General features: G+C 45.2%; 1 protein-coding gene across 2 annotated transcripts in view; it reads right to left on the bottom strand.

Annotated features, from left to right (window-relative positions):
- Positions 1-13,612, bottom strand: part of FBN3 (fibrillin 3) — a 235,163-nt gene that overhangs the window by 194,968 nt on the left and 26,583 nt on the right. For both annotated transcript variants that reach the window (XM_053298377.1, XM_053298378.1), the window contains exons 4-6: positions 11,220-11,302; positions 9,266-9,364; positions 4,320-4,415 (exon numbers count right to left, since the gene is read on the bottom strand). In XM_053298377.1, coding sequence (XP_053154352.1) covers positions 4,320-4,415; positions 9,266-9,364; positions 11,220-11,302 — 278 coding nt within the window. The remainder of the gene's footprint in view (positions 1-4,319; positions 4,416-9,265; positions 9,365-11,219; positions 11,303-13,612) is intronic.

Raw genomic sequence — 13,612 nt, 5'->3', positions numbered from 1 at the left:
TGCAGGGACAGCTTGGGGAGAGCTCTGCCAGTACATGATGATAGCTCTGGGTGTGTGTGCCGCGATTAAGAAAGTGGTAGTGAGCGGCCGAGGATCAAGTATGGACCTGCTCTCTTCCGTGTTAAAGGGGAAGTGTAATCCCTCAGTGTTAAAGGGATGTGCTGCGATTCGGTGTCCAAATCGCATTCCGTGTACATCCCTACTTGTAAGGGTAGTTTTGAAAAGAGGCGGGCTCCTACCAGGACCGTGGGGCAAGGAAGCATTTTGTGCCTCACCTGAGGCGTCACAATACCTTCTGCCACCCCTGTCAGCCACTGCAGTTAGTTAGTTAGTTAGTTTGTTTGTTATTACACGTGTATACTGCCCCAAACCCGCGTCTCTGGGCAGTTCACAATGACAAAACAGCTAAAAACACATATAAAAACACATAAGAGCAATTTAAAACTAACAATTTTAAAAAACAGTCACAGAATTAAAACCTATAAATTATTCAGAAGCTAAAAAAGCCTGAGCAAAAAGATGGGCTTTTAAATGCTTAGTATTTATTACAAATACTTTCTACTGTAATTTAGTGGTCATTGCCAAGAGGGCTTTTGCTGCTGTAACCTTGAGGCTATAGAACCACCTCCCACAAGAAATCCATCAGACCCAGGAATCTGATGCATTTACACAGAACTTGAATCTCATTTTTTAAAAAACGGTGATGAGTTTTCGAACTGCAGAATGGACCCGTTAGAGCTGCAGTTTCTGCTTGCTGCTGGTGTTTGCAATGATTGTATTGTTATTTTAGTGATGAATTGTCATTCCTGTACTTTGTGAGCATTGTATGGAAGGAAGGAAAGAAGGGGTCCTTGAGCACATAAAGGCCATGAAGACAAAGTTGTGGTGACCACCATTTCCCCTACAATTCCTCTGAACAATGTTATGTTCAAGGCATTCTGGGGGAAACAAAATGGTGGCAGCTAGAAAAGGAGCCCTTCTGCTGCCTGTTTAAAGTTTCCAGAGAGCAATTAAGTGCAGGATCTGCAAAGCTTTTGCACATGTTGCAAGCATCATCTTACTCCCTGTACAGACGCTCCTGCGGGGTTCCATGCTCCTTTCTAGCACAAAAGAATCTTACTCTCTGCACACATGCTGAACAGGGACCCTGTGCCATTTTTGCAGCTCCACCTGCCAGCTAGCTGTTGCATTCTGAGAAGAACCTGCCCCTTTCCCCAGTTGCCAGAAAAGTAGAAATGAAAAAGGGTGGGTTCTTCTGAGAATGCAAGAGGTGGCCAGCAGGTGGCACTGTAAAAATCGTGCAAGGCCCTTGGTTGACAAGTGTGCAGAGGGTAAGATTGCTCTAGGGAGGAGCGTGGAAGCCTGCAGAAGCAGTCTTTACAGTGAGTAAGATCATGCTTGGAACTTGTGCAAATGGATGATGGATGGATGATGGATTTTGAAAATGGTGATGGACCACCCACATATACATGTAAAAATAAATAAATAAAATATAGGCCCTTCTCTAAACCAAAAGAAATTGAGTTTTGAACAAAAGGCATAGCCTGCACCATTTATTTCATTTGAACCTCCATATGTGATTCTAAGCCTTCTGCTTAGAACTAATAAAAACAGGAACAAATTAAGTCCTCTTGGGTTCATTTTTTTCCACATATTCTGCAAACAACAACAACAACCCACATCTCTATTGCTCTGCACGCCTGTTTCACATGCCTGTACATCCTCTTTCACACAGTGGCCCACCAGTTGCCTCTGGGTTGCTCACAGGCAAGAGGTAAGTGTATGCCCTCTCTCCTGTTGTTGCTCCCCTGCAACTGGTACTGAGAGGCATCATGCCTCTGAGGTTGGATGTGACCCACAGCCACCAGACTAGAAGCCAGTCAAAATGTGAGTGTGTGAGGAAATTTCATTCCCAGCTTAGACAGACTGATAGAAATTTAGAGTTGGAAAAGACCTTGGAGATCTTCTAATCTAACCCCCTCCTCAGGGCATCCCTGACAATGCCTCTCCAGCCTCTGCTTGAAAATCTCCCGCAAAGGAGACTCCATCACTGCAAGAGGCAGGCAGTTCCGCTGCCAAATAGCTCTTAATGTTGGGAAATTCCTCCCAGTGTCCTGCCTAAACGTGCTTCATTGTAATTTTAGTCCATTGGTTCTAGTCCTTGGAAGCAACAGAGAACAAGTCTGCTCCTTCTATGTGACAGCCCTTCAGATATTTGAAGACAGCTCCTATATCTCCCCAGGGGCGTAGCCATCATTGGGCAACTGGGTTCACAGAACCTGGGCCACCCCCCCTCACGGGCCGTGCCCCCCTGTGTTTGACATCAGACACAGGGGACAGGGGCATATCTAGGGTAGGGCAGGCAGGGCACGTGCCCCGGGCGCCACTTGAAGGGGGGGTGCAATTTTCTAAAATTACTTTAAAAAAAAAAGGCGACCCCCCAAAAATGGCCATGACACTTGCTCAAATGGCCTCTGTGAGGCCCTAGGCCATGCCAGTCCTCGCACAGGACATTTAAGCATGCGCGGTGGCCATTTTGTTTTCAGCAGCCATTTTTTAAAATTATTTTTTAAAGGCCACAGCACATGCTCAAATGGGCCCTGTGAAGCCCTAGAGGCCAGCAGGGGGAGGCAGAACATTTTCAGACCCTCCTCCCACAGCCTTTAGGAAGCCCCCCGAAGGGGCTACAGGTAATTTCTTTTAAAAAATTAATATGTCACTGTATACATATTCAGTTTGGCACTACGTACAGAGAATCAGGGTTTGTGAATACTGAGCTGAAGCTTATGAGCTAGGATTGTATTCATTTGTTCTTACTTTGCTTCTTGTGATAAGTGAGTTAAATGTGATATCTTAATAATATGGCTATTAATGGTGAGTTTCTCTTTGAATCAATGTGAAATCCTTAGTATTAAGACCCACTGGGAGTTTCTTGCTCTCTTTCTCTCATTTTAACTGTCTTTCTGAAATACTAGAATATATTCCAAGCAGTGACACAGTTTACTCTGCATATCTTTTAATTATTTTCCAGAGTATCTGGGAAAAGTCAAATTCTCCATTTATTTTTAAAACTTATGTAATAGTGATGCTACAATGCATAGTAGAGAATTAGACAGGCACTTCTGTTTAGTTTTCCAAGTACACCTCCACGTAGTATTTGGGTATTTCATGAGCCCCAGCATACTGAAAGTTGTCATTTTCCAGCATTTTTTGGTCTGGCTACATCCACTGCTAAATAGTTTTTGAAAGATTAAAAGATTAACTAGCTTGACTTGTATTTTTGAGCTGATATTATGGTAAAGTGATCTGAAAGATGGGTGTCAGATATTTGAACAGGGGGCACAATTTCAGTGCTTGCCCTAGGCGTTATTTCCCCTAGATACGCCTCTGGCGGGGGAGCCTAGTTTAGCTCCCGAGCGGGGCTGTGCGGCCCCTTTCAGGAGTCAAATGGCCAGCGCTGCATTCACAGTGCGGCCAGGAGCGGCTCTCTCTCAGCACTGGGCCCGAACTAGCTCCCAAATGGGGCCACACAGTCCCGTTTGGGAGCCAGACCATGCCCCCACCCCCGCATCTGACATCAGACGCGGGGGCCAAGGGCATAACTATAATAGGGCAAGGGGAGACAGTTGTCTGGGGGCCCACTGCCTTGGGGGCCCCCCAGAGGCAAGTCACATGACTGACTCCCCCAGCCACGCACCCGCCCGGGCTTCCTTCAGTTGTATTCATCCTCCAAAATTGATGTGAGTGTTAAGACCTGGAGCTACCAGAACAGCATGTCTGTCTCTAGTACCGTTACATGACTTGCATCGTCCACAATTTACAAAACCCTTTTAAAAATAATTTAGGATGAAGTTCCATTGTGGCACATAGGTTACACACACACACACACACACACACACACACACACACACTCTTTATATTGCTTTTTGTTACCACTATTCAGCCTCATTTAAGATTTCTTTAGTTCATGAGCTGAGCTTCAGTGAGTGGGGGGGGGGGGGCATTTTAAAATCTTGTCTCTGGGTCCACTCTTCCTAGGCCCTTCCTATGCCCCTGGGGGGACATGGCTAACCCCTGTGTTTGATATCAGACATAGGGGGCGGGGCGAGTGGGGCCGCCGGACACAGCCGCCGGACACAGGCTGCCACTCACTTGGCTCCGCTCCTGTATCTCCCTCTTAGTCGCCTCTTCTCCAGGCTCAACCTAGCTACTAGCTCCTTCAAGTGATCCTCACTGGGCTTGCTTTCCGGCCCCCTCCCCATCTTGGCTGCCCTCCTCAGAACCCCCTCATGCTCTCCACTAGCTTTCCCCTTACTTACGCTGGCCACAGTAGGCTCCCGTATATCCCTTCTGGCACAGACAGGTGTCATCATTGCAACTCCCACCGTTCATACACCTCACGTTGCAGGACTGAACTGGAGAAGGAAAGATGGGAACAGTTAAAGAGGCGGCATCTGGCGGAAGTGGGGGGTTGTCTATGTATTATACGGGCACAGTTGTGCCAGTATAGTTAAGATGAGGAGTGTTTTCAACAATCCACCATCATAAGCCCTGAACATTCATTCTGTTGCTTAGAAATTAAAGGTATCCACCCAATCCCCATGAAATTGTGCACACATCAACTAAGGGACAAAGGACACTACTCTACCAGATTTGGTGCAAATCTGTGGGAAAGTAGTTAAGATACAGCCATTTACGTTTTTAACTCCTAAAAAGAAGGTTCAAAGTGTTGGTGACATTTCTTTACCAGAAATAATGTATATTTTTAATTTTTTTAATGTTTTTTTTTTTTTTAGCAAATTCAGGTCCATACTGGACTAGTGCCTTTTCCTGGTTTGAAAAACAATGATTTAGTGATTTTTGAGTAATTATTGTTTGAAAAAACAATATAAGTGGTATATAAATAGTAGCAGTAGTAGTAGTAGTACCCTATTTACCCAAATCAAAGATGGCTCTGTATTTAAGACAACTCCCATATTAAAAAAGGTTGGGGTTTTTTAAGGTTATACATATATTCCCCTTATAGGCTGCAGACTCTCAATTTAAGATGACCTCTCAATTTCTAGCTAAAAAGAATTTGGGGGGAAACCTAGCCTTGGATTCAGATAAATACAGTGGTGTCCACTCTGGCCGCAGCTCTCCAGGGTTTCAGGCAGGGGTCTTTCTCAGCCCCATCTGGAGATGCTGCCAAGGACTGAACCTGGGAGGACCTTCGGCATGCAAAGAGCAGATTCTCTTCCACTGCACTACACCCCCATCCCAGATGTTTGGGAAGGGGCCATAACTCTGTGGTAGAGCATGTGCATTGGATGCAGAAGGTTCCAGGTCTTGGTTCGAAAGGATGGAGAAGCTCTTTGGAGAGGCAGTCACTGGACAAAAGGCAGCCAGAAATTTTTGGACAGCAGAAATGAAATCTCTTTGGTTTTTCGCCAGCGTGTCTGTAGTGGCAGAGCACTCCCTTGGTATGCACAGGGTCCCAAATTCAAATCCAGCTGAAATATTCTCAGGTAGCAGCTCTGGGAACAATGTGGGGAGCTGCTGCCAATCAGTGCAGACCAGCGGGGCTTTTAAAAAAATATATGCCACCAGGCACAAAATGTGCAGTGCTCACCCCTGCAAATGTGAAGTTCTAAAACAAAGAGCATTTGTGCCGTTCCAAAATTCAAGTCATGCAAAAGTGGGTTTTGTTAGATGATGTAAAAAGTGGCTAATAACAGATGAGAAAAGCGAAGTGAGTCATCCGGGCTCCTCTAGGACCCAGACCCAGATCAAAGGTTTCCATTTCTCCTCTCCCTGCCAAAGATGCTTCCTGCAGACTGCACTGCTACTCCCCACCAAATCTTCCCCAATGAATATAACACACTTCTGCAATTATGCTGTCAAATCCCCAGTTCTGAGGATTTTCTCCCACTCTGAGTCAGCTTCCAAATGTCATGGATTGTGACTCTAGGCAACAAAGGATGTGTGCGCAGACAAGGGAAATGCACCGGTGAATGTTATAGATTTCACATGCCGTTCTCTACTAAGCTGAACCAGAAATGTTGCAGAGGGAGAAAGAGTCTATTTAGTGGAGTGCTCTTCTTCTAGTAGAGAAGTTTTAGTGAGGGGTGTTTGCCCAGGTGGGTGCAAATTGCCCCCACTGTCCCCACTTCTTACATCACATTCACACAAAGGCGATGCGCAAGCAGGATCAGGCCGAAACGGGGCTGAGGGGGAGAGCTGATGGCTCTCAACGCTCCCAAAGCAAACCAGGGCTCATAGATAGCAAGGCGGGGTTCTCTGCCATCCATTCATCTGCACACCCTGTTGTGAATGCCCTGTGAAATCTTGCATTCTTCTTCTCTCCCCCCACCCGGCACTGACCCATAGGGCCCACTGGAATGTGGGAAATGCACTTTTCTCCCCACCCCCTCCACATGCTTAAATTCTTCACATTGTTGGGAAGATTGCTAACATCTGTGGTGTCCATTAGAGTGAAATGCAGGAGCTTAAGATCCCCTTGACTGGGGTGGCGGGTGCTGGAAGGAGGGACACATTTTACAGGGAGATTCTGCAAAAGCATTGCTATCTTTCTTTGCCCCACCCCCAAGATTCAATCAGGAATCTTCTTCCACTTGAATGAAGATGACTTCTCACTATTCACAAGTAAAGCTTTCTCCACTTAAACAGTCAGAAGAATGGATTTTTCATCAGCGTTCACAGGACTTTTTCTTGGCGGGCAGGGCAAAGGCTGCAATCCTGTACCCACTTACCTGGAGTAAGCCCCACTGAATGCAATGGGGCTGGCTCAATTCAGGGGGACAACCGCCCCCTTGCCTGCCCAGCCCAAGACACCCATGATTGCCAGCCTCTTGCTTTTCCACCCCTGTTCGAGGATTAAGTTTATTTATTTATTGTAAACATTCCTATCCTGCTCTTCCTACAAAGAGCCCAGAACAGTGCGCACAGTTCTGTATATCCTCACAACAACCCTGCAAGGTGGGTTAGACTGAGAGATAAGCCACTGGCGCAGAGCCACTCAGTTAGGTTCGTGGCTGAATGTGAATTTGAACTCAGGTCTCCCCAGCCCTAGTGCGAGACTCTCACCACTGCCCTGTAGTTTGTGCGCAGTTCAAGGGAGGCCTTTATTCTTGTTGTTTTTCAGCCTATCAAATCCAAGTTTTAATTTTCAACCTTTATTGGTTAGAGTTTGAAGGTGTGGTGGTGGTGGGGAACTACTTCCTACATATCTGATTTATTTTTAAATTGCTAAGTTAAGTTTTTTGTATATGTTTGTAACTGGTTTTTTTGCTATTGTTAACCACCCAGAGACGAAAGCTTGGGGCAGTGTACACATTTGATAAATGAATGAATGAATGAATGAATGAATGAATGAATATTGGAAAATTAAGTCTATAGCAAAGCTACAGCAAAGCTAAACAGAGCTGGCCATCTGGCAGATACTGGATTCTCTCTCCCATCATCCCTGGCTATTGGCCACTGTGCTTGGAGATGAAGGAAGTTGTAGTTCAGCCACAGCTTGAGGACTGACGTGGTGCAGCCCTGGTCTACAGGCCTGAGATTAAATGGCAACATGCACAAAGGCAGAATGTAGAACACATGTGCTCTATGAAACTGCATATACAGAGGCTGAAACGTGTGCTTTGAAGCGCTTCAGGAATCCTCTCTCAATGCAGTTAAGATGCATTCCCACCACTATTCACAAGTTAAGCTTTTCTCACTTTGCAATGCAGAAAGAGTGGATTTTCACTACCATTATCCAGATTCCTTTCCACCCTTGCTTTGGAATTTTAGCCTGTCCTGCATTCCATGTTGCCCAAATTCCGATTTAACTAGAAGAAGGTCTCAGATTGATGTAAACTGCCCTGAGCCATTTTTGGAAGGGCGTTGTATAAATCAAATCAATCAATCAATCAATTAATTCTGCAACTGGAACATGCACTGTTTGCTGAAGCAAATTCATTTTTTAAAACTTCTCCTTTCCCTTCCTTTGTGTTACTCCTTCACACTGATAAAAAACCCAGTAGAAGAGCAATCTTGATGCAGTTGCTTGAATAAGTGCAGCAATATTCTTTTTTGGAAGGTCTTACTGATGTGTGAGTGCACTCCTGCACATGGGGAAAACATCATACTATGTGGGGTGTGTGGCCACAGATCAGCGGTAGAACCCCTGCTTTGAATGGAGAAGGTCCGAGGTCCAACCCCTGGCAGCATCTCCATGTAGGGCTGGGGAAGTCCTCCAAGCCCCAAATCCTGGCAAGCTTCTGACATGGCGGTCAGTGTGGACAATACTGAGCTCTACAAGTTAGACAAGGGGACAAGTATTCTTGTAGAAACTTTTCTCTCAAGTTCTTACATCCTTATTAACAAGATTTTAAAGACCCCTTTTAATGTGTGAGTAAGTAAAAACAAATAAAACCAAGATCTTACAAACTTGAGCAAACACGTTTCAGTGCTAAAACGTCATTGTCAATGCTCTGTCTTAAACAGCTGGAAACTCTTGAGCTTAAAACAGAGTTTACAGTTGTTTGAGACAGAGCATTGACAATGATCTTTTAGCATTGAAATTTGTTTGCTCAAATTTTAAGATCTTGGTTTTATTTGTTTTTACTTATGCTTCAAAAGAGGTCTTTAAAGTCTTGTCAAGGGTAAGGGAGAATGCATATATCATTGCCACTGTATTGTCTTATTCTTTAATTATTGTTGTTACAATGAGTGAACCAAATTCACTGAGAGGTGTATTCTCTAAACTGGAGCTCTGCACAACCTGCAGCTTCCTGGTACATCTTCCTAAGTTTACACTCTGTAGGCAGCCCAACCACCGACTGAGATTAAGTTGCTGGAGTCAGGGCCTTCTCAGTTGTGGCCCCTCAGCTCTGGAATGCCCTCCCAAAAGAGATTCACCATATTCCCTCCCTCAGGGATTTTCAGTAAGATCCTAAAACTCATCTGTTTAGATAATGTTTTAATGTCTTTTACAACAGCTTGGAACGGATGTGTTTTTAATTTTTTTTAAAAATCCAGTTTTAATTTGGCCTGTTTTAGCTGATCTCTTAATTTCAGATGGATCAGTGTTTTATTTGTTTTATTGTTTTGCTATTGCACTAAGCCGCTCAAAGCAGTATTGCACTGGAGGACCAGGATAGGAATTTAAATAATAAATTAAATAAATGGCTAATCTTAATATCAAGGCGTGGAAAGTCATCTACCCCATTCCATTGTGAAAATCCTAAACATGTGCATCACCTTTGTAGAGTGTCCTTACCTCCACCAGAGCCGCAGTTGGGGGAAAGTTGCCCATTGGCACATGTACACATATTTGGCCGTGAACAGAACCCATCCCCACAGGTATTTCGGCAAATGGCTGTTGGGAGAAGAGGAGGGGAAGAGTGAGAACTAGAGATGAGTTGACCTGACCAACACCGGTCCACCCATGGGCAATTTCACAAGTAGCTGAATCTGGCAAATTTTCAACCTGATTTTATATATACCAGCTGGCAAGAGAACATCTCCTACTATAAGGCCATTTTAAAATTATTTTTACAAAACCCTTAAATGTTATAGTGTCTGACATGTGCAGAATACATAAGAATATGTATTCACATTCAGAATGTTTGGACATCGCTTCTGATTTCGTTACCGATGTATTTTGCACACTTCAGACACTAGGCGCATTCACATGGCCACCAGGTGCCACTGGTATCAGAAGTATAGCAGGAAACCTATAGGGCAGGGATTCATAATCTGGGGGTCCATGGGATGGTTCCACGTAGTCCATGGAAAATATTTGCTGAACTGAATTTAATTTGCTTCCCGGTTTGCCAGAATGAAGTTCTTGAAAATAACTATCCTGAGCACTCATTTCTTGCTCTCTCTTATTTTACTGGAGCCTTGTGAAAATAACAACAACAATAACACAATACCAGGTGATAGCAGAACAGAAGAGAAAGAAAAAAACCAACAAAATACAAACATCCACAGAAATCACCATCAGCCAACTACAAAAAACAACTTTACTGGGAACAGCCTACATTTTGCGACAATCTATTATATTAATTCTCGTAGACGTGCCTCTGTGGGGATGCGTCCTGGCAACCCAGAGGATTGGCTGGGCGGTGGAGACGCCGGATTGGCTGGCCACTTTGGAAGATGCTTGCTAGAGGGAGGGCCATGCAGGAAGGAGGCGCTTGGCAGCCCGAGTCCGACACTGGGGACTGGAGGAAGGAGGAGGCAGCAACGGCCAGCGGGGAAAACACAAGCAGGCTAAAAAGCGTGGGGGGGGGAGCACGAATGAGAGAGAGAAAAAGAGAGAGAGAAAGAGGGGGAAACGGAAGAGGGAGCAAGCTGGGGCAGAAGGCTTGGGGGGAGGGGACTGGGGTAGAAGGCTTGGGGGGAGGAGAGTAGGGCAGAAGGTGGGGGGAGTGTACAGAGTGAGCGAGAGAGGCGCTGTGGGGGGGACAGAGCAAGCAAGAGAGGCGCACGGGGGGAGAGACAGAGCGAGCGAGAGAGTCGCGGAAGGGGGAGAGACAGAGCGAGCGAGAGAGCTGTTGTGTGTGGGGGGGGGGACAGAGCGAGTGAGAGAGCTGTGGGAGGACCAGCCAAACGAATTCTCCCAATTAAACCCAAAAAGGAAGTGAACTACCGCACAGATGCTCTGTGCGGGTTCAGCTAGTATCTATAATAATAACAACAATATTGATAATAAAATTCAGCCATCCCAGGTCCTTGGGAAAGACTTGATGTCTGGATAAAACAAATCACTCAATAATACCTGTCTGACTGTGTAAACAAGAAAGAAGAAGAAGAAGAAGAAGAAGAAGAAGAAGAAGAAGAAGAAGAAGAAGAAGAAGAAGAAGAAGAAGAAGAAACTTTATCTGTTAGCCACCCCATAGCAAACTGTTCTCTGGGTGGCTTGCAACACAATATTAAAACATGAGATAAAAACACACATTAAATCATAAGAGACCAAAAAATAAAGGGGGGGGGATATATTATGTAAATAGGGTGGGGGCCCATGGGTAATACTTTAGGACCAGGGGGAGGTGACCATAGGTACAAAAAGATTAAGGACTCTGCTCCAGGAGCAGTCTAGGGGTGGCAATAAGATTTCCTCCTTCCAGCATCCTGCCTCTCAGAAAGGCCCAATGGCCACAGTGATAGCCACCAATCAGGACCTGTGCCCCACCCTCCCCAGGGGACGTGTTCCTGCTGATACTCACGGACAATGCACTGGTTCCCGCCGGGAAGGGTCTTCCATCCAGGACAGCAATACGAGTGGAATCGGGAGCCGCAGACATTCGGCCTGAAATTCAACCAGCAAATCTTGAGTCTGACCTTTGATCCCTGGTGCTTATGTCCAACAAGGACATGTGGGGGTGGTGGTGGGGATGAGCCTATTTGGGGCATTTGATGCCAACTCGGAATGCACGGACATCGAGGCGGCCCTTTCATGAGGCAAAGTGAGGTAGACACCTCAAGCGGCAGATCATGAAGGAATTCAACCAGTTCTGGATGGGGTTGCACTTCCCTTGAAAGAGCAAGTAGGAGAACCGCTGGACCTGTCTCTACTTTTGGATACACAGAGGGAGGCGGTGGCCAGAGGTACTTTTGCACAGTTTTGGCTAGTGCACCAGCTGCGTCCCTTTCTCGAGAAGGCAGATCTGGCCACAGTTACCCATGCCTTATTCACATCATGGCTGCACAACTGTAACACGTTCTACATGGGGCTGCCCTTGAAGAATATTCAAAAAGTACAGCTAGTGCATATTGACTTTTAAAGCCCTTAGCAGTTTGAGCCCTGGATATCAGAAGGACCGCCTGCTCCCAAGGGTTTCTGCCCACTAGAAAAGATCATCGAAGGGGGCTTCATGTGCCCACAGTGAGTGAGGCGAGGCTGTCGAGCACTCAGGGCAGGGCCTTCTCAGTTGTTGCCCCCAGGCTTTGGAATACTCTCCTGGCTGGCATCCACTCCTCAGCTTCCATCACAGTTTTTATAAAACAAGTTTAAAAATGACTCTTCACCCATATGAGAGCACAGTTTTTGCTGCTGCTGCTTTGTGTTTTGTGTGTTCTACAGCAGTTTTTAAACTTTTAAATAGAGCTATATTATGTTTACATGTATATTGAATATCTGGACTTTTTTGTATTTTAATTGTGCATTGTTTTAATTATATTGTAAACTGCTTTGGGTTATTTTAATGAAAAGCGGTATAGAAATCGAACAATAAATAGAAATAGATAAATTAATGGGGTGCCAGCAGGGTGACAGGGTCTCTCTGTCTCTCTGTCGGTCCCAACTCTCTGGGACCGATCTGGCCTGTGCAAGCTTTTCAGGGAATGCCTCTCCTCACACGCCTTGCAAAGCTTGCAGGAAGCACCAGGAGAGAAGAGGAGGCTGCTGGGAACCTGCCCTCCTCCCTGCATCACTTTCAGTGCTGGTTAGGGTTAGGGTTAACTTAGGGTTAACTTTGCTAACTAGGCAAAGAGGCACCTTTTAACGTGGTGATTCTCTTTATTTAGCAGGGGGAGAGTAACTGGCCCTGTTCACCCCCAGCACCGTACCCCTCCAGTGACTGTTGCTGGTGTCTATCTTGCGTTTCTTTTTAAATAGTGAGCCCTTTGGGAACAGGTAGCCATCCTATCTATCTATCTATCTATCTATCTATCTATCTATCTATCTATCTATCTATCTATCTATCTATCTATCTATCTATCCCTATCCACCCCCAGCACCGTACCCCTCCAGTGACTGTTCCTGGTGTCTATCTTATGTTTCTTTTTAGATTGTGAGCCCTTTGGGGACAGGGATCCATCTTATTTATTTATTATTTCTCTTTGTAAACTGCCCTGAGCCATTTTTGGAAGGGCGGTATAGAAATCGAATGAATGAATGAATGAATGAATGAATAATAAAGCTTGCAAGAGTCCATTTTGAAAGTGGGCTGCCCACACCAGTGGCATAGGGCAAGGCAGGATGTGGCACCTCACCTCAGGTCCCACAATACCTTGGACCACCCCGATGAACATACCTTTTCCTCAGTCAGACCACCAGTGGCTCTTCGAGGATCTCAGGTCTTTACTAGCCCTGCTAAATCATCAGCTTCATCTTAAGAAGCCAGAGACCCAACCTAGGACCTTCGGTTAATGCATCCTAAGATTGCATTCGCTTTTGTAGCAGCTGCATCACACTGCTGGCTCATGTTTAACTTGTGGGCCTGTAACACACCTTTTACATCTACTGCCGCCAAGCAAATATATGTGCTCCCATATCCTGTACTTGTGAACTTGATTTTTCTTACCAGTTTGCCAGAAGAAGGCCCACCACAGTCCAACAGGTACTGTGGTGTACTCCCAGGTACACATAAATAGATGTGCAATCTTAGGCATATAATGCCTAAGGCTTTGGGATATGCTCCCTGATCCATTTTGGAGCATCTCCTTCTCTGTTTTCAGGATGGCGCTCAAGACTCTTCTGTTCTCACAGGCTTTTAATTAGAATTAATTTTAATAATGCTAATAATTTGTTTTAATAACTGTTTTATACTATTGCTTTTATTGTGTCTTGTATATTTTAATCTATGACTTTAAAAAATTATTTTAAATTTTGTACAAC

This window comes from Hemicordylus capensis, chromosome 2 (assembly GCF_027244095.1).
Source record: "Hemicordylus capensis ecotype Gifberg chromosome 2, rHemCap1.1.pri, whole genome shotgun sequence".
In the NCBI taxonomy this organism is placed as follows: domain Eukaryota; kingdom Metazoa; phylum Chordata; class Lepidosauria; order Squamata; family Cordylidae; genus Hemicordylus; species Hemicordylus capensis.
This window is presented reverse-complemented; position numbering and strand designations above follow the sequence as displayed.